This window comes from Siniperca chuatsi, linkage group LG23 (assembly GCF_020085105.1).
Source record: "Siniperca chuatsi isolate FFG_IHB_CAS linkage group LG23, ASM2008510v1, whole genome shotgun sequence".
Taxonomy (NCBI): Eukaryota; Metazoa; Chordata; class Actinopteri; order Centrarchiformes; family Sinipercidae; genus Siniperca; species Siniperca chuatsi.
In genome coordinates this window covers 2020001-2040345 of record NC_058064.1, presented here as the reverse complement: position 1 = coordinate 2040345, position 20345 = coordinate 2020001, and the positions used below count along the sequence as shown (strand labels likewise).

At 41.7% G+C, this 20345-nt stretch overlaps 1 protein-coding gene across 5 annotated transcripts in view; it reads right to left on the bottom strand.

Annotated features, from left to right (window-relative positions):
* Positions 1-517: 517 nt before the first annotated feature.
* The window catches only part of LOC122870951 (leucine-rich repeat-containing G-protein coupled receptor 5-like), a 47273-nt gene continuing 27445 nt past the window's right edge, over positions 518-20345 (bottom strand). For 3 of the 5 annotated variants that reach the window (XM_044185391.1, XM_044185387.1, XM_044185392.1), the window contains 14 exons: positions 18482-18550; positions 17181-17252; positions 15618-15689; positions 15416-15484; positions 13814-13885; positions 12105-12170; positions 11639-11710; positions 10564-10635; positions 8967-9092; positions 7242-7426; positions 5669-5752; positions 3965-4208; positions 2669-2820; positions 518-2561 (listed from right to left, as the gene is read on the bottom strand). In XM_044185391.1, coding sequence (XP_044041326.1) covers positions 1840-2561; positions 2669-2820; positions 3965-4208; positions 5669-5752; positions 7242-7426; positions 8967-9092; positions 10564-10635; positions 11639-11710; positions 12105-12170; positions 13814-13885; positions 15416-15484; positions 15618-15689; positions 17181-17252; positions 18482-18550 — 2077 coding nt within the window. In that variant the 3' untranslated portion in view covers positions 518-1839. The remainder of the gene's footprint in view (positions 2562-2668; positions 2821-3964; positions 4209-5668; positions 5753-7241; positions 7427-8966; positions 9093-10563; positions 10636-11638; positions 11711-12104; positions 12171-13813; positions 13886-15415; positions 15485-15617; positions 15690-17180; positions 17253-18481; positions 18551-20345) is intronic. The other 2 variants (XM_044185389.1, XM_044185388.1) reach the window with 2 other exon arrangements.

Below are 20345 nucleotides of genomic sequence, written 5' to 3'. Positions count from 1 at the left end.
TCAGTGATATCAGACTGTCGTAAGCTTAATTAATTTCTGGTTTTGGTATTTTCATGTGATTTGTGGATAGTGATAAAATATATATATATATATATATATATATATATATATATATATATATATATATATATATATATATATATATATATGTGAAAGTTTTCCTTTGAGACAACTTTATCGATATTACAGAAAATAATAATTTCAAATGTTTCTTCACTGGATGTGTTTCAGCAGCTGAACATGAGCTTCTTTAGTTCAGGTCTTTAATCCCGTCTTCAGTTTGTGGGATCGACTTTGTGACAAAACTCACACGGACGCTGCAGTTTTCACACACACTCGCAAAAACACATTAGCTGTGGACAAACACACACACACACACACACACACACACACATAATGCTCAACAGCATTTGGGAGAACATTTGGTAGGATGTTTGGTAACACAACGCTGTAAATCATGTCATATTTCAAAATAAAAGCTGAGAGCTCTTAATGCCTGTGTGTGTGTGTGTGTGTGTGTGTGTGTGTGTGTGTGTGTGTGGCCTCTGGCATGAAGCCTTGGATTGACCAATCAGAGAGCGGAAGATGTTGAAGTCCTGCACAGAGCAAAGTTCTTCTTCTTCTTAATCTTTTTTTTTAAAATTCATTTTGATCTGATTTACTGGTCGTTTTGCAGCAGAAAAAACCCCCAAAGATGGTAGAGAGACAAACAGAGAGAACGAGAGGGTTGGACTCGAACCGGCGGTGTGTACTGTACATGGTGAGCACCTTCATGTACTTTCTTTCACTGTCCTCTGCTACATTTGCTACCACACAGTCCCATCAGTCTGCAGTGTAGGTGTGTGTGTGTGTCCTAAATGAAGTCTTTGACTCACCTGCCAAAGGTCCCGGCAGCGCCCCCTACAGGCTGCAGTGCTCACTGCAGCCACAATATGAGATGACTGAGCTATTCTTAACTAGAAATGCAAAGTTTGTCCTGAGGGTGGCGCTGGAGGAAAGGTCATGTGATCATTAAAATCAGGAGTTCATCCTCTGAGGAGCAGTAATGTGCTCAGTAGAGATTTCTTGGACACTGCTGATAAAAACACAGGTGCCGTTTTGATTTAGAGCTTCTGTTTTATCATCGGGTAACGACCGGAGCACTACCAGATTAACCTAAAAAATGCTTTTGGGCCCCTCATGACCACCCCAAGTCTTAAAACTAGATTTAACCACAGGGCCCCTTCATAAAACAGGGCCAGAAGATTTAAGTAATAATCCAGGACTCGCCTTAGTTATGTTAATGGTACAAACTCCTAAACAAATTTGCAGTTAATCAAATTAGACAGTTGACCTGAGGCTGTGTGGTCCTCTAAGCCAAATTCAGCCAATTAATAGTTAACTCAAGTCAATTATCACAGATAAATTCTGCTGATATGGTTGATTTGGGCGGCGCTCTTTTGCAGAGATTAAAACCACATTGAAATGCAAGCGCTGCAATCTTGGTTAGATTTTACTGGCCAACACCTGAGAGAGTGTACGGTGGCCATCTGGGACAAAAGAGACCAAAGAACGGGGGTCTCCTGGTGGGGTTAGGGGGTTTTAAGACGCTGACCATTAAATTGCAACGTCACCAGTTCGCGTCTGATCGGATACCTTTTGTTGCAAGTTTCTGTGTCTCCTCTAATTTCGCCTGTCCGGTTTCTTTCCCAATAAGAGCAAAATAAATTCCCCCCAAATACTAAAAAAAAGACCGAATCTAACCAATGAGGCGAGAGTCTTTGATTTTTCACCAGATTCATTGTTCAGATATTTGGCAGGTGAGCACTTCAGACCCCGTGTGTGTCTTTGTGTGTCAGTCTAGTGATGTGGAACAACAAACGCCACTGAATGTTGCGCCTCACTCCTTCCTCTTCCTCTCTCCTCCTCCTCTTCGTCCTTCGTGCCTCCGATTGCCACCAGCGCCTGCGTCGAGTCACACGACTGTTTCTCTGCGTCCTCGTCGTACGTTGAATCCATCACGTTCGGCCTTCCTCCAGCTCCTCCTCCTCCTCCCCTGCCGAGTCTGGGTACCCCCACAGCCCCGCAGGTGCGTTTGGCGAGCGCTGCCAGCTCCTGCCGGGCGAGCGGGTTGAAGAGGATGTAGAGCAGCGGGTTGACGCAGGCCGGCAGCGGAGCCACGAGCAGCAGCATCCCCTTCGCTGCCTCCGGCCCGGCGGCGGAGAGGCGCAGCAGGGAGGAGAAGGAGAGGAAGGCGACGGGGAGGTAGAGGAGGCAGTCGGAGAAGAGCAGCCAGGCTACATGTCGAGTCAACGCCACCTCCTCTTCAGCAGCGGGTGGAGCTTTGTTGGCCCGACAGTAGAGGCGAGTGTAGGCGAGCGTCATGAGGAGGAAACACAACGAGTCGAGGAGCACCAGGGAGACGGAGAAGGCCAGGGAGGATGAGGAGGAGGACGAAGGCAGCGACAGACAGAGGGAGGTACTACTGTGTCCGGCCACCAGGGGGGGCAGCGTAACGGCCAGGCCTAACAGGAAGCACAGACAGACGGCCAGACGGACAGAGAGCGGCGACAAGGAGCGACCTGTGGAGAGAGGAGAGTGACCTCAGACATGACCTGGGGAATACTTTCCGTGTGTGTGTGTGTGTGTGTGTGTGTGTGTGTGTGTGTTATGTGTGTGTTTTTCTCACCGTTATGTCCGTCAGGTTTGTGGTGGCGAGCGGCGGCCAGGCATCGCTCCAGAGCTGCGATGGTGAGCAGGAAGAGTCCGGTCTGCGACGCAAATACGCACAGGAAGCCGCTGAGCCGACACAGGAAGCTGCTCTCCCACCTCGCCCCGTACCTGCACAACACACACACACACACACACAGATGAAGTCCTTCTAGCTACTTTTATTTTGAAATTTCTTGTTTATAAAGTGCTTTTTAATAGTCTTTTTAATGGGATCATTACAGATGAAAATGGTAACTTTTGAGATATAACTTCTGTAAATAGGAAATGGCAGTTCTGTCTCACCATAGCTACATTTAACAGCTACTGAATGGACCTTGTGATGAGATCATTTTGTCAGCTGCTGTTTCTAACTTTAAATTGTTAGAAAAACTCATAACTTTTATTGTTTCCAACCTGTCTGATTGTCTGACTGCTCGTGTTTCTTTACCTGTCTGACTTCCATTTAGCGATATCAGATTTCAGCTGTTAACTTGGTGAGAACAATGTTATCATAAGCAACAGAAATGACGAAAAGCTATGAAAAGGTCATAATAAACCAGAATTATCCTTTAAAAATCCGTGTAATTAATTTATTGTTTTTAAAATGCCGTTGGATATTAACGGAAATTACTTTTTATTCTATATGTTCTATATTGTTGCTATTGTATTTTTCACATTGCTTTCATCCTTTTCCCTTTTCCCCAGAGGTCCCATTGCTCCTACAGTGCCAAGCATCCCCTAACTTCCCAGAGTTCCCAGTGTGCCCAGGTTAGCCTGAGTTCCCAGTGTGCCCAGGTTAGCCAGAGTTCCCAGTGTGCCCAGGTTAGCCAGAGTTCCCAGTGTGCCCAGGTTAGCAAGAGTTCCCAGTGTGCCCAGGTTAGCCAGAGTTCCCAGTGTGCCCAGTTCCCAGTGTGGCCAGGTTAGCCAGAGTTCCCAGTGTGCCCAGGTTAGCCAGAGTTCCCAGTGTGCCCAGTTCCCAGTGTGCCCAGGTTAGCTAGAGTTCCCAGTGTGCCCAGGTTAGCCAGAGTTCCCAGTGTGCCCAGGTTAGCCAGAGTTCCCAGTGTGCCCAGGTTAGCCAGAGTTCCCAGCTCTAGAGTCCCTTGAGTTCTCAAGATTCCCAAAGAGGGTCCCCTGAGTCTCCACAAACCGCAGTATTCCCAGAGACCCCAGTATAGCATTGTCAGAGTCCACACAATCCCCCATAACCTCCAAACTTCCCAGTGCTCCCAGAGTCCCCCAAGTCCCCAGAGTCCCTCTGATTCGGGTTTTGTACCTCCAGAAGCTGCCAAACGTCCAGGCATCCACCGCCGCCAACCAGCCGCTCCACACTCCCATCAGGCCGTTCACCAGGGCCAGTAGACCGATCAGCAGCTTGGGCGGTGTCACTGAGGTGGCGGGGGAAAAGAAGACTGACAGGACGACCAGGCTGTTGCTGACCAATGAGAGCGCTGCGATGAGCCACACCCCTCCACGGATCAACCAGCTGCCGAGCAGATGGAGGCAGGGTCGGAACGGTCCTGGAGGATAATTAAACCGAATATCAGTTTACTTTACAATCAGTTAAAAAAATCATCAGTAAATCTTTGGTAAATTTAGTCACGGGCATTAATATGATGTTTTTAAAATATCTGTTTAAAATTAATGTGGATTGTTCCCCGTAGATAAACAATTAATAAATAATCCCAGCTGTATTCTCTTGATCTAAAGTCCGAGAAAGTTTTAAAATTCGTATTAAAACAAGCTAAAGATAACTTAACTTGTCTCCAGTTTCCTTTGTTTCTATAATTTTCTAGACTGGAGAGTCAATATGTTGAAGCAAGACATAATAAATCCCTGCAACACTAGAATTAAGAAAATGGAATTCAATTCAAAAGAAAGTTTCTTAAGCAAGCTGATTTCTATTGGAAAGAGGTAGAAGTACAAGTCATTTCATTGGCTGATTTTTAAGTTATAATCACATAAAATATGTCTTTGACGACTAATAAAGTTTTTCGTCTCCGTGACGGTAGAGTAAGAGGTACGAACAAAAGTGGAGGAGTGAATGGAGTGGGGATAAGGACAGGAGGAACCTCACCTCAATGCCAAAATAAATATCCAAGTATCAGATGTAAAATGTGTTGAAGTATATTGATAGTTTGACATGTATCCTCTAGTATTAAACCATTGATGCATTAACCTCAGCGGTGGTTTAGTGTAGCGGTTTTAACTTGTGTGTGTTACCTGGTGCAGGGCTGCAGTGGACAGAGTGTAGAAGTTTGGGTTCATCTTCATTTCTGTTTAAAGAGGGGTGAAGTGGCAGCCACTTCACAAAAGACTTTATCAGCACAGACGACACGCTAACTCGGGATTGCTGAGCGCCGTGCATTTGCATCTAAAAGCTACAAACCGCACGTTTGAAGACAGCGAGGGGAAGATTCGAAGTAGAGAGAAGAGCTGGTTTGAAAGAGGAGTCAAGGAAGCCATTTTTGTGAAAAAAGAAAACCCCTCTTTGAACAGAAATGGTGGTCAACTTGCCAACCGTTTACCACAGTGTATTAACACCGTGGTCAAGCCAATCACATGCTAATCAGGTACTTAACAGTGATGAGGGAGGTGCAGCCAGAAAACAATAGGCCTGATTACTGATTACTGGGCCATCATGGAAACAATTAGGTCAGTTTCAGGTGAAACTAGGCAGAGTAATCAGCAGACACTCAGGTAGACTCCTCCCTGAGGGCGGGGCTTAAGCAACACAGAGTAGCTTAAATTTCTGAGTTCTCAGACCATTTTCACAATTGAGAATGACTTCCGGATGGGAGCCGAAACGTCTTGATTCTGAAAACAGTGTCCAGATGACTACGACTGAAACCTTTCCTACGATAGAACACTCCTGGATGAATGAGGGACTACACCGTCCTGTATCCTTTAGTATTAAACTATTGATGCATTAACCTGTCAGCGGTGGTTTAGTGTAGCTGTTTTAACTTGTGTGCGTTACCTGGTGCAGGGCTGCAGTGGACAGAGTGTAGAAGTTTGGGTTCATCTTCAAACTCCATCAGAAAATCCTCCCAGTCCTGATCTACTGCAGACACACAGCGAGGAGAGTAGTCCGTCATTAAAAGTAAAGACTTTTACTGCGAAATATAGTTTTACTCGCTCTTCGCAGATAGGAAAAGTTAGCGGAAAGACCGGCTGCAGTGTGCGCAGAGCCGGTGGTAATGAGACTGAAGAGGTGGAGCAGTTTCGGTGATTGATATCATGAACGGTGTCACAGTTTAAAAGTAATTTCAGTTCATCGCTCAGCCATCAGAAAGCCATGATGCAGCACTATACTACTAATCTACCCAGTAGTATACAAAGTTTATAAAATTGGCTCCACATTGATGAACTACATCATAAATTAAAATAAAAATACATGTAAAAATACTCCATTATAAGTAAAAGTCATGCATTTAAAATGTTACTTAAGGGGAGACTCTACAGGCAAAAACATAGTTTTTTCATGCACTGGTCAGTTTTGAGATTTTGGGGCTATTTTGCTTCCATAACATCTTCTTCTTTCAGACTAGTGGAAAGAAAAATACACATTTAGGTGTTTGCTTTAACGCACTTTGTCTATTCGCGTCTGTAGATTCTCCTAAATTCACCAAAAGTTAGCATTAGCCTCATTTGCATATTTAAACACAACATTTCAGAAAACTTGTGATACAAAAAATAACTGTCTCAGTGTAAGTAATCAGCTGGGGAAGTTTCATGGTGATATCTGTTAGTTAAAAATGGTACCGTGTTCACCTGTCGTGTCAAAAGGTGTGACATTTTACACATTTTACACATCTTTAAAGGCCGTTTTCTCAAAATGAGTTTTTTGCTCTGAGGCAGAAATCTCCACTGCAGTAGCTCTTACATTCACCAAACTTTCCAGTTTTATTCCTGTCTATATCCTGAAGGTTGTTCCTGAAGGGTTTGCTCATTTATCATTCACAGCCTGATTTACATAACACTTTATTCCTAAAAACATGGCGAAAATGGATTTCTTTATGGCTGTTGACAGTATTTTCTGATTTATGGAGTCATAAAAAGAGATTCCCTCTGTAAAAACCTTTGAGTCTAATATGTCAATGAAATGAAACAAGAACTTTGAACCTGGCTTTATCCAATGTTCAGATTTCTGTTCTGGAAGTGTGTGCAAATTAGCGCATTTTTAATTAGATAATGCCTCATTTGCATATTTAAACACAACATTTCAGAAAACTTGTGATACAAAAAATAACTGTCTCAGTGTAAGTAATCAGCTGGGGAAGTTTCATGGTGGTATCTATTAGTTAACATTTTTATCCTATTCACCCGCAGTGTCTCCCCTTAAGTAAAAGTACAGAAGTATAATCAGCAAAATGCACTTAAAGTATCAAAAGTAAAAGTACTCATTATGCAGAATGGGTTATTTCATACAGCAGAGTTAAACAGTATGTAGATCATATTATTTGATTGTTAATGGTTGGTTCCTGGTTGCCATTATGTTAACATTGGAAATAATGGAGGCAGCGTTGGTAACCGCTCGCTGTCTGAAATACCTTGTTTTAGATGTGATGGTGTGTGTTTGGTGTCACCTTGGCTGGAGAGGACGGAGGTTTCTTTCCCAGTAGAGTCTGCTGCCTCCTCTCTCTCCCAGGATGAACCTCCTCCTCCTCCTCCTCCTCCTCTCCTCTCACAGGAGACGAAGGCACAGCACTGGAAGGCGTAAGGAAGCTCCATCACCCTGAACACACACACACACACACACAAAACAATTAGCTAAACCCCCTTTTTTTTTTTTTTTTACATCTTTGTTATTTACAGCAGTGGAAGAAGTAAGTAAAAGTAGTAAAACCACAGTGTAGAAATACTCTGTCGCAAGTAAAAGTCCTGCATTCAAAATGTTACTTAGTAAAAGTACAAAAGCATCAGCATCAAAATATACTAAAAGTGCTAAAAGTAAAAGTACTCATCATGCAGAACGGCCCATTTCAGAATAATATATATTATATTATTGGATTATAATTATTGTTGCATTAATGTCCCTTTAATGCTGCAGCTGGTAAAGATTACTTTATATACTGCTGGGTAGCATAATCCATAATAATGTTATGGATTGTTGTTGTTATTGATATTATATACCTCTATTACTCTCGACAGTACATGCACCTCTGCTTATTACTTATTACGTTACATTGTATTATACTGTCCTATCATCATCAACCGGTAAACCCACTTGGTACTCGACACTTAGTTTATCTTATACTTATACTGACCTGATACTTAATTTATTTTCTGACCTGTTTTTATAATGTTTATAGTGTATCATATCGTTTGCTAGTACTTTCTGCTGTGTGCGCTGACGTAAAGGTGAGCTACTGTAACAAAGAGTTTCCCTACGGGGATCAATAAAGTATTTTTGATAATACATCATACATTTATTAGTTAATTTATATTTTGTATTAATAATCTAAATCTGCAAAGTAACTAATGTTGTCAAATAAATGTAGTGAAGTAAAAAAGTACAATATTTCCCTCTGAGATGTGGTGCAGTAGAAGTAGAAAGTTGCATAAAATGGAACTACTAAAGTACAAGTACCTCAAACTTGTACTTAAGTACAGTACTTGAGTAAATGTACTAGTTACATTCCACCACTGACTTAATTTTCATTGATGTCCAAACACGCTTATATAAATCAACTTTATTACACCTGCTGTTCAGTGGAATGTCCCTTTAAATGCTTTCCAATAGACGCAATGGAGACAGGTTAGACTCGAGGACTGTGTGTGTGTGTGTGTGTGTGTGTGTGTGTGTGTGTGTGTAATCATTAATCAGCTGTTAAGTGTCTGTAAATTCAAACCTTTTCCAGTTAAAAAGGAAATTCTGCTAAATCACAGCAGCAGTGTTTGGATTGCTGTAAACTAATGAAAACGTCATGCTGAAGTCTGTTTCCGCTGCAGTTTAAACTCTGAGCAGGACAGCAAGGTGGATTCAGGGCTGTCAGTGATGTCACCCCCCCCCCGGCAGCCATGTTGGAGGTCCGATGTCACAGCAGGCCGGCAGCCATGTTGGAGGTCCGGTGTCACAGCAGGCCGGCAGCCATGTTGGAGGTCCGGTGTCACAGCAGGCCGGCAGCCATGTTGGAGGTCCGGTGTCACAGCAGGCAGCGTTTTTGTTTGGTATTTTATGTTTCAGCTGTGGCAAGCGAGCCATGGTTTAACTGGAATGTGTCTTAATTCAAAAACGCTTTAATTTGTTTATATATGCGATTGTGTGCGTTCACCTGACTCTGGGCAGGTCCTCTCGGGGTATTAACTCCATCAGCTGTGAGTTTCCAGCCAATCGCAGGTGAGTTAAACTCTGCAGACCAATCAGAGGCAGAGACGACAGCCGATTGGACGACAGGTCACTGCAGACGTGGAGAGGAACAGAGATAAATAGCATTCAGTCGTACAGAAAGAACTGATTTTTAATGCTATTGTTCTTTTTTTAAACGCAGCTGTTTGCAGGACGCACAGCGATCATGGTAATGTACGATTAATAACTAATATTACATGTAAGCCTGCAACTAACAGATTCGGTTGCTCGGTCATTTTGTTGAGAAAGCTAAATCGACATTCCCTAGTAATGTTCATAATAATAAGCCAACAGCGGCATCGGTACAGTAATGTCCACCGTGGCCTGCACTGCATGGACTGTACACAGCCAGATAAAACAGACATATTGCATACCTGTCTGGGAGGAAGAGGGCCAGTTCTCTCCATCTGTTGAACGGCCGACGAAGGTCAGTCAACAGATGGTGCTCTGTCACTGTCCCTCGAAAGAGCACTCCCTTTTCTTTTTGTTCTTCGCTTAATTCTTTTTCTCTTTGTGGCTGATCCTGCCTCAGCATCAGCCACAACCGCAAAATATAACGTCTAAAAAAAAAAAGGATCTAAAAAAAAATAATCTCCTGCTGCTTCCTTTTGACTGGCTAACGTGCTGCTTACTCACTGTGAAACTTCGCCTGGGAAAATGTAAACGTAGGCTCTTCCGGTCTGCGTGCCGTAAATCGTTTCATCTGATTTCGCGGGCATCAAGAGTAACTATGTAGTTATTTCCTGTTTTATTTTGTAATACTCTCCCTCCCTCTTGTGTCTGTTAGTGTTGCTTCCTGTCGTTGATTGCTTCGCCTGTTTTCACCTGTGTCTCGCCGTCTCCCTCACCTGAGTGTATTTAAGTCTGTGTCCTTTGTGCTTCGTCGGTTCGTCCCCGTTGCTATGTTGGCTGTGTCCAGTCTGCCTGTTGGACTGATGACTGTTACCTGTTTGTCACCTGCCTTCCTGTATCTGCCAGTAAGCTCTTAATAAACCGCTCAAGTCACCGTTCTGCTTCCTCTGTCTGCGATTGGGTCCTTTCCCTGTTCCCCGCTCGCCAGCGCCGTAGCACATATAAAGGCATCAGTATCAAATTAAAACTGTTTCATAACCAGTTAAAAACTCCTTGTAGGAACTTGAAGGCAGTTTAAGGTTTGTTTTCTAACCCCTGCATGCGTGCACATCTATGTGTCTATGTTCATGGACAATTACCTATTTGAAAAACTACCAGATATTTCCTAAAATCACCTGAGATTTCCCCCATATCCCTGTTTTTGTCTGCTCCAAACCGAATGAAAACCCGAGCAGGAGTTTTTCATGTCTTAATGTTCAGGGGATTTACTTTGTTGTTGTTTTTGTTTCTTTCTTTCCTCAAACGAGGTCAGTCTGGATGTTTTTAATCAGAACAAAAACACCACAAAAGCTCTTCTCGCTCGATGGGAAACGCCTTGTTTTCTAACAACCAGTAAAGACGCTCTGGTGATGATGATGAGGTCGCTATGGTTACGAAGTTTGGTTACTCACAGTTTGGTCAGAGCGGGCAAAGCAGAGAAAGAGTTCGGCTTCACTGACGACAGTCTGTTCCACGATAAGTCACTACAGAGAGAGACAGAGAGACAGTTAGGGAATTGAACCAGCAACCGTCAGTGGACATATTTGAGTCTTTTTAATCTCCCAGTGAGTGACCTCTGGGTGCTGACCTGATATTTGCTGTTGTTAGCGTGGATTAAAGCACCACGGGTTCTCATTTAACAGCCAGCCTTTGTTTCTAATCCCAGGATAAAAGAAAGTGTGTGTATATAATACTCTTATTTCTATAATACGATAATAAAATAAGTCATAATGTTCAGAGAGGCGTGACGGAGAGAGGTGGAAGTAAAACATACACGCATACTTTAACGGTACTTTAACATTGTGGTAATATAAGTTTTTGGTTGGAAAAGAAAGTTATTATGGACTCTCAGATTACAGTTTAAGTGATAATCCACCTAAAATATGTCTTTTGTGACATATTTTTTATGTCCACTACATTTGTTTGCCAAACATTAGTTACTTTCAGATTATGAATACAAAATATAATCAGCAAATAAATGATGATGCATTATTGTGGATTAAGCTACCAGACAGTATATAAAGTAATGAGCTCCATCTTTACCAGCTGCAGCATTAAAGTGACATTAATGCAACAATAATTATAATCCAATAATATAATATATATTATTCTGAAATGGGCCATTCTGCATGATGAGTACTTTTACTTTTGGTACTTTAAGTATATTTTGATGCTGATACTTTTGTACTTTTACTAAGTAACATTTTGAATGCAGGACTTTTACTTGCGACAGAGTATTTCTACACTGTGGTGTTATACTTTCACTTCAGTAAAAGAGCGGAGTATCAGTAGTATTTCTGTGTAGATTTCTGACTTTGAGCCAAACTATGGCATCATACCTGTCCCATCAAAAGCCAGACCACCTGGATCTGTGTGTGTTTCCATTTGGAAGTATTTAAAGGGGGCATCTTCGGATCGCTGCTCAGGATCTCCAGCCTAATTAAACCTGCAGATTCAGTGTGTGTGTGTGTGTGTGTGTGCTCTTACAGCGAGCGTAGTGACATCAGACCGTGGAAGGTGTTCTCCTCCAGTTCCTCTATCTCGTTATGGTGCAGATCACTGCAACACACACACACACACACACACACACATTAGCTCTGATATTTCCATTACATCACGTTTATCAATCTGTTTCAGAGCAAAGAGAGTTTTTTTTTTCTGAGTGATCTGATTGGTCAAACATAGACTACAATGGTGCTAATTATTCCCACAATGCACAGCTGGCTGTACTTTATTGGTTGCTATGGTAACTGTTAAGAACACAGGGACTGTGAAGCGGATTAGATGGCTGTGTGTGAGTGGCTTTACGGGTCCAAAAATAACGTACCTGAACCAAAAAGAACCTGTGATTGAGAAAGTATCTGTGGTATTTAAGTAAGTGTGAAATGAAAAGTAAACCCCCCCCCCCCCCGCCAAAAAAAATTAAAAACAGCATTTAAAAAATAAAACTCACATCTTCTGAACGCTCTCGCAGCCGGAGAAGCTGGGAAGAGTCTGGATCTGATTATAGGAGAGATCACTGCAGAGAGAGAGAGTTTCAGTTGTCATCGCCGTTCAAGTCCAAAACACACTGAACGCATCACAGTGCGGCACGTCAACGGGAGCTCGCAGCATACGAAGCGTAATATTAAAAATATATTACATGAATGAAGATCAGCATCAGATACGTTTCTACCAAGCGGCATGCTAGCAGCATGCTAGCAGCATGCTAGCAGCATGCTAGCAGCACGGCTCTAGGGATGGCGATGTCAGTCAGTCCACCACTTTAATCGTATGTAATGTCTCAACAACTATTGGATGGATTACCGTGACGTTTTGTGCAGACATTCGCGGTGCCCAGAGGATAAAACCGGCTGACACCGGTGAGCCCCTGACTTTTTCCTCTAGCGCCACCAGCAGGTCAAAGTTTTCACTTATCCTGTGAAACATCAACATCTACTAGATGGACTGGCACAAACCTTTTTTTTTTTTTTACCTTTTTTAGTAACTGTACACAACAAAGATGGCGACAGCTGCAGCCTTAGAATGCTTAGAGACAAAAATTATGGATGTATAATAATAAGAACTGGGTACGGCGCCGCCGCTCAGCCTTGCAGCCAATTTTTTTCCAGTGGCCACTCGCGGTATTGCAACGCAAAAATCCCCCTGCGGCCAGAAAGGTTTTTCCCCCCACAGGCCTCCATTATAAAAGAGACGTCTGTAAAACTGTTGACAGGACACCTCGAACTGCAAACAAGGTCATTTATGACTCTTTCTATTATGAATTTTTGATCCATAGAGGTTTTATATTTGTAAACCTTCCCTCGAGCCGAGAAAAGCGATTTAAAAATCTGTGACGTCATCACAAAATAAAGTCTATGGCCTGAGCAGGAACTCACGAGAAGGGTAAACCCGGAAGCTATAAAACCTTTTTGGCGTATGCACCAGGCGAACAATTCTCATTGGATTGAACAGGCGCCATTTTGGGGTCCGGTATCCAGTTCTAATAATACATCGATGACAAAAATGACACTAAAATGACTTTTTGTTGACTAAAACTAACAAAAAAAAACAAATGACTAAAACTAAATCAAAATCAGGTGCCAAAATGAACACTGATTAGCACGTTAGCGTGCTAACATGCTAAACTGGTGATGGTGAACATGGTAAGCATTATACCTGCAACATATCAGCATGTTAGCAAGCTGATATTAGCATTCAGCTCAAATACAGCCTCACAGAGCTCCAGGCGTGACTGTAGACTCTTAGCGCCACAGTCAATTACCAAAGGGCTTGCCAAGATAAGACTGAACCATGACCATGAACGCTGACTGGCGGTCTCGCCAGTTCTCACATCTCCGAAAACATTGGAACAAAGTTTTCAAGTCTGGATTATTTTGATAAATCGACCACATATTCTAAGTGGTTAAAAATCTCAAAAACTATATTTGGTGACGATGAAAATTATAACAGTTGTGGATTTGGCTGTCCTCTGCTATTGCCACGCTGAGATACTTTTCTACCCCAACTTCACACACGAGTCAGATGCCAAAACAACCCCGTAAAACAGGAGCTCTCCCTGCTCGTGTGTGGCGTTACATAGAAAACGACCGGGAGACCGTTTCAGACTTTACTGCTTAACGTGAGTCTGTTAATGCGGAGTCAGTTTATATTTGAACTCACAGCAGCTGAAGGTTTGGAAGCTGCTCACACACTGAACTGGGCAGAGAGGTGATCCGAGCTCCTGTGATAGTCCTGCGCACGCACACACACACACACACACACACAGACAAAAGAAACATGTTAGATGTGTTAATCTAGGTCAGAGGTCACGGTTTGCTCAAGGGCACTCGGGCAGGGTAAGGATGAGGGGCATTAAACCTTGATCCTGCTGCACTATGAGCCCAACAAGGCTGGGGTCCAACGCAGTACATTATGGTGTGTTCAGGTGCATCAAAGGTGTATTAGGTTGTACTATGGTGTATTCAGGAATACTAACAATTTATGCAGATGTGACTGGGTAAATTATGCCGTGTGTTCAGGAGCATTTAAGAAGCATCGCTGTTTGTTCAGGAGCATTTAAGAAGCCTTGTGGTGCGTTCAGGAGCATTTAAGATGCCTTGTATTGTATTCAGGAGCATTTACGAAGCCTTGTGGCGTGGTCAGGAGCATTTAACAAGCATTGTGTTGTGTTCAGGAGCAGTTAAGAAGCATTGTGGTGCATCCAGGAGCATTTACGAAGCCTTGTGGTGCGTTCAGGAGCATTTAAGAAGCCTTGTGGTGTGTTCAGGAGCATTTAAGATGCCTTGTATTGTATTCAGGAGCATGTAAGAAGCCTTGTGGTGTGTTCAGGAGCATGTAAGAAGCCTTGTGGTGTGTTCAGGAGCATGTAAGAAGCCTTGTGGTGGGGTCAGGAGCATTTAAGAAGCATTGTGGTGTGTTCAGGAGCATTTAAGAAGCATTGTGTTGTATTCAGGAGCATTTAAGAACCCTAGTGGTGTGTTCAGGAGCATGTAAGAAGCCTTGTGTTGCGTTCAGGAGCATTTAAGAAGCATTGTGGTGTGTTCAGGTACATTAAATGTACTATGGTGTGTTCAGGTGATTTTAAGTTGTATTTTGGTGGACTGCGTGTCAGACCGATTATGTTATATTAAACAATGATTAATATAAAATACAATAAGTGACAAAACCTCATGATATTGCATGTCGTTAGTGTTATTCTATATTATTATAAACTCTAACAAAATACCTACATTGTTGTGAGAAAGTTTTATGTTAAATGATGTTACAGTTTAGTCAAATTTAACTGCATTCGATGTCCTGCTGAGACAGGATGTTGAGGCGTTCAGTAACACTGGGAGGGATCATTTAAAAGCAGAGAGTTGAAGAATGTGTGACGGTTTGTTTGGTTGGACTTTATATTTCCACCTACTGGTTCAGTGTGAGGTTACTGTTAAACACACCCTGCTTTCAGAATTGGGTTTAAAATGGAAAAATACAAGAAAATAAACATCGTGAAGGTGTTTATTATGACATGGAAAACTGGGTCACAACAAGGAGAAAAAGGGGGGTTGAATTTCAGGCCGAGCTGCAGAAAAATCAAGTTACAGTCTGTCACATGGAATAATAACTGCAGCGTATTAATAACAGCAGTTTGATTTGAGGTTCAGCTCTCAAAACACACACACATGGACCTCGGCTACAACAGCAAACACACTCAGATATGAAGCATTCCTCTGTGTGTGTGTGTGTGTGTGTGTGTGTGTGTGTGTGTGTGTGTCTTACAGGCTTTCCAGGCTCTTGGTTCCCGTCAGATCTGGAAACTCGGTGAGATCTGCTGCTCCATTCAGAGAGCTGAGAAACAGACGGAGAGGTTTTGTTTTATTTCGAGCTGAGAGAAGCGGCGTTGTGTGTCGAGGAAACGCAGAGAAATATTGTCCCCCTTTCAGTCCTGGTTTGTGTGAACGCTGAGTGTGCGTTTTCTCACAGTGTGCGTAGCTCTGGCAGGTTCTGAAAGGCCGATCGCCCAACAGACTGGATCGGGTTGTCGTAGAAAAATCTATAAAAACATACAGACACACAAACAGCTTCATCATCAGATCAATAACACGTGGCAACAGCTGACTAAAGAGTTCCTACTTTGTTCAAGTCCAAAACACACTGAACGCATCACAGTGCGGCACGTCAACGGGAGCTCGCAGCATACGAAGCGTAATATTAAAAATATATTACATGAATGAAGATCAGCATCAGATACGTTTCAACCTAGCAGCATGCTAGCAGCACGCTAGCAGCATGCTAGCAGCACGGCTCTAGGGATGGGGATGTCAGTCAGTCCACCACTTTAATCGTATGTAATGTCTCAACAACTATTGGATGGATTACCGTGACGTTTTGTGCAGACATTCACGGTGCCCAGAGGATAAAACCGGCTGACACCGGTGAGCCCCTGACTTCTTCCTCTAGCGCCACCAGCAGGTCAAAGTTTTCACTTATCCTGTGAAACATCAACATCTACTAGATGGACTGGCACAAACCTTTTTTTTTTTTTTTTTTACCTTTTTTAGTAACTGTACACAACAAAGATGGCGACAGCTGCAGCCTTAGAATGCTTAGAGACAAAAATTATGGATGTATAATAATAAGAACTGGGTACGGCGCCGCCGCTCAGCCTTGCAGCCAATTTTTTTCCAGTGGCCACTCGCGGTATTGCAACGCAAAAATCCCCCTGCGGCCAGAAAGGTTTTTCCCCCCACAGGCCTCCATTATAAAAGAGACGTCTGTAAAACTGTTGACAGGACACCTCGAACTGCAAACAAGGTCATTTATGACTCTTTCTATTATGAATTTTTGATCCATGGAGGTTTTGGAGGTTGTCGTAGAAAAATCTATAAAACATACAGACACACAAACAGCTTCATCATCAGATCAATAACACGTGGCAACAGCTGACTAAAGAGTTCCTACTTTGTTTAGTTGTAAATTTATCATATTTTCAGGTTTCATTTACTGAAATGTGATTTCTCACCCAAACACTAAACTTTAAGGCGAGGAAAGTTTAATGTATAGCACCTTTCAACCACAAGGCTTTACGTAAAACATAAGAAAGGCAACAAGACGAGATATAAAAGAAACACAAGGCGATATAAAAAAGGACACATCTAAACAAGATTTTTAAAAGAGTAAAATAACAAATAAGCATGATTAAGCATTGAAGTTCATTCTTGACTTTGGAAATAGCTGTTTGACAAAACCATCCCAAATCAAGGCCCCGTTACAAGCTTTTTCTTGAGCTTTCAACTGTATCCCACGGTCTTCATCTGTTCATCACTTTTCACGGAGATGGATCTGTTGACGTGCGAGCTCAGTAGCTGTAATGATCTCATCCACAGCACTTTTACTGTGAGTAGCTTAACTTTTAACGCAACACGGACAAGAAGTTCAATACAGTTGAAAGCCTCCTTAAAAAAAGCAAGTAAGTGGGCCCTCGAGTTGGGATTGTTTTGTCAAACAACAGTAGACATGTATTAGATGAGTCAGTGGTACCTACATGGTGATCAGTGAGGGGTTCCCAGTGAAGGCGTGCTCCGGGATAGACTGGATGTTGTTACTATGGAAACCACTAAACAGGAAACAGAACCGAAATTACTTTTCCTCCTTTCTGATCCCTTATTGGTAAACAGTGGTGGAAGATTCAGATCCTTTACTTTAGTAAAAGTACAACAATGTGAAAAATACTCCATTCATAATCCTATTTGAGTACAAAAGTATCATCAGCAAAATGTACTTATGTAGCCTACAGTAAAAGTATTGGTTCTGAAGTAAAATGTCTCCTGTGACTGATATAACCGCTTTATATACAGTTAGCTAGTTTTAACTGTTTTATATACGTTAGCTAGTTTTAACTGTTTTATATACGTTAGCTAGTTTTAACTGTTTTATATACGTTAGCTAGTTTTAACCGCTTTATATACAGTTAGCTAGTTTTAACTGTTTTATATACGTTAGCTAGTTTTAACTGCTTTATATACAGTTAGCTAGTTTTAACTGCTTTATACACAGTTAGCTAGTTTTAACTGTTTTATATACGTTAGCTAGTTTTAACTGTTTTATATACGTTAGCTAGTTTTAACTGCTTTATATACAGTTAGCTAGTTTTAACTGCTTTATATACGTTAGCTAGTTTTAACTGCTTTATATACAGTTAGCTAGTTTTAACTGCTTTATATACAGTTAGCTAGTTTTAACTGCTTTATATACGTTAGCTAGTTTTAACTGTTTTATATACGTTAGCTAGTTTTAACTGCTTTATATACAGTTAGCTAGTTTTAACTGCTTTATATACGGTTAGCTAGTTTTAACTGTTTTATATACGTTAGCTAGTTTTAACTGCTTTATATACGGTTAGCTAGTTTTAACTGCTTTATATACGTTAGCTAGTTTTAACTGCTTTATATACGGTTAGCTAGTTTTAACTGCTTTATATACAGTTAGCTAGTTTTAACTGCTTTATATACGGTTAGCTAGTTTTAACTGTTTTATATACGGTTAGCTAGTTTTAACTGCTTTATATACAGTTAGCTAGTTTTAACTGTTTTATATAGGCTACGGTTAGCTAGTTTTAACTGTTTTATATACGTTAGCTAGTTTTAACTGCTTTATATACAGTTAGCTAGTTTTAACTACTTTATATACAGTTAGCTGGTTTTAACTGCTTTATATACGATTGAAATTTCCTCTTTAAGACAGAAAGTATGCTAATGTTTGTGCAGAACCTGAGCTCGTCTCATCTGCCTGGATACCTGAATGGTGTCTTTCTCAATCAAACACATGCAAACAGTTCAGACTCACAGTTCCTTGAGGTGACTGAGCGAACGGATGGCCGTCGGAAACTCGACCAGACTGTTGTAGTTCAAATCCCTGAAAGAGACGGAAGTTATAAAAGACAGGAAAAACCTAGTGGGAAAGTTGAGAACAGCCATACTGGGAATACCTGTTCTAGACTGGGATAGACTGCTACATCAGATATGTTACATCTAAATTGGAAATGTCAGCCATAAACTGGGAATATTAGGTTGAACTTGGAATGTCAGTTGAACTAGCTTCAAATCAGGGGTGTCAACTTGGAAATATAGGCTCTATACTGGGAATGGTGAGCTCTAGACTTGGAATACTGGTTCTAGACTGGTTATGGTGTCAGCTCTTAACCAGTAATAATAGGTCAAACCTGGAATATCAGGTTTAAATCAGCTTTTAATGGGAATACCAGATATACACTGGTAATGGGTCTAGACTGGGACTACTATCTCTATACTGGGAATGAAAGCTCTAGACAGGGAATACCAGCTCTGTACTGGGCATGTCAGTTCTAGACTGGGAATACAAACTCTACGTTGGCTCTACTGGGAATGAAAATGCTAGACGAAATACCAGATCCATACTAGAAATGGCCAGCTCTGAAATGAAACTGTCAGCTCTGTCTGCTCTTGACTGGGAAGATGAACTATACACTGGGAACATTTTAGCTCTAGATTGCTAATACTAACCCTATACTGGGAACTGTCACATCTAGACTGGGAATACAGCTATATATTGGTAATGTCAGCTGTATACTGGGAATGATAGCCCATTGTTAGCTCTATAATGGAAAGGCCAGCTCTACAATGCTGTGGGAATGGTCAGCTCTACACTGGGAAAACTAACTCTAAACTGGGAACATTTTAGCTCTAGATTGCTAATACTAACCCTATACTGGGAACTGTCACATCTAGACTGGGAATACAGCTATATATTGGGAATGTCAGCTGTATACTGGGAATGATATCTATAATGGAAGAGAGCTCTACAAGTCTGTGGGAATGGTCAGCTGCAGACTGGGAAAGTGTTTCGTGTAAATGTTTGTGTTTCAAGCTTGATGTTTAGCTTAATCTTTTTTCCGTCTTTTCAGTTTATTAAAGAAACATTTAACTGTGCCTCGCTCTTTTCTTTCATCACCAGTAGAGACTAGAGCATTCTCCGAGTCTACACATGGCTTCAATTAGGTCCTCTCATCCATCTCTGGGATGCAGGTGGCTATTACACACACACACACACACACACACTGTGTGGAATGAAGCTGCCACATTGTGAAAATACCATTAAATTGAAATTGCTTCAGTCTGGTCCTGAGTGTGTGAGTACATGTGTGTGTCCAGAGGATGATTTGTAACAACAATAGCTGCTACGCTTTCTGCCAAACTATTATTGATGGAATTTGGAAGGATATGATTGGATGAGAGCTGGATAATAGGTTTCTGATTTAGTCCGTTTAGGGGCTCCTGGGAGATCCAGAGGTTTTTGGGAAAATCTTAATTGTCGTAATGTCATGCTGTAAATTGCACATGCTGATTAGGTTCAAGGGGTTATGTTAGTGGGTGATTGAACATCAGCCGTCCTGTGAATTTCTCCCGTAGACAATGTCAGGTGACTCTCCTGGTTGAATCAGTACAAGCAACGAGCGTCTTTTACAATCTGCGCACTAGTATTCTTTTTTTTGTTGTTGTAATTAAAACGTTTTTATTACCTTTTGTCAATACAGACTAACATAATGACACACAGGACACGTTGCTACAATAAGTAGCAGAACAAACTGAAGAAAACGAAACAAAATTAGCTATACTTGCGCACTAGTGTTCTTGTTATGATTGGGCTTTTGGAGTATCCTGGTTGTTGTGTA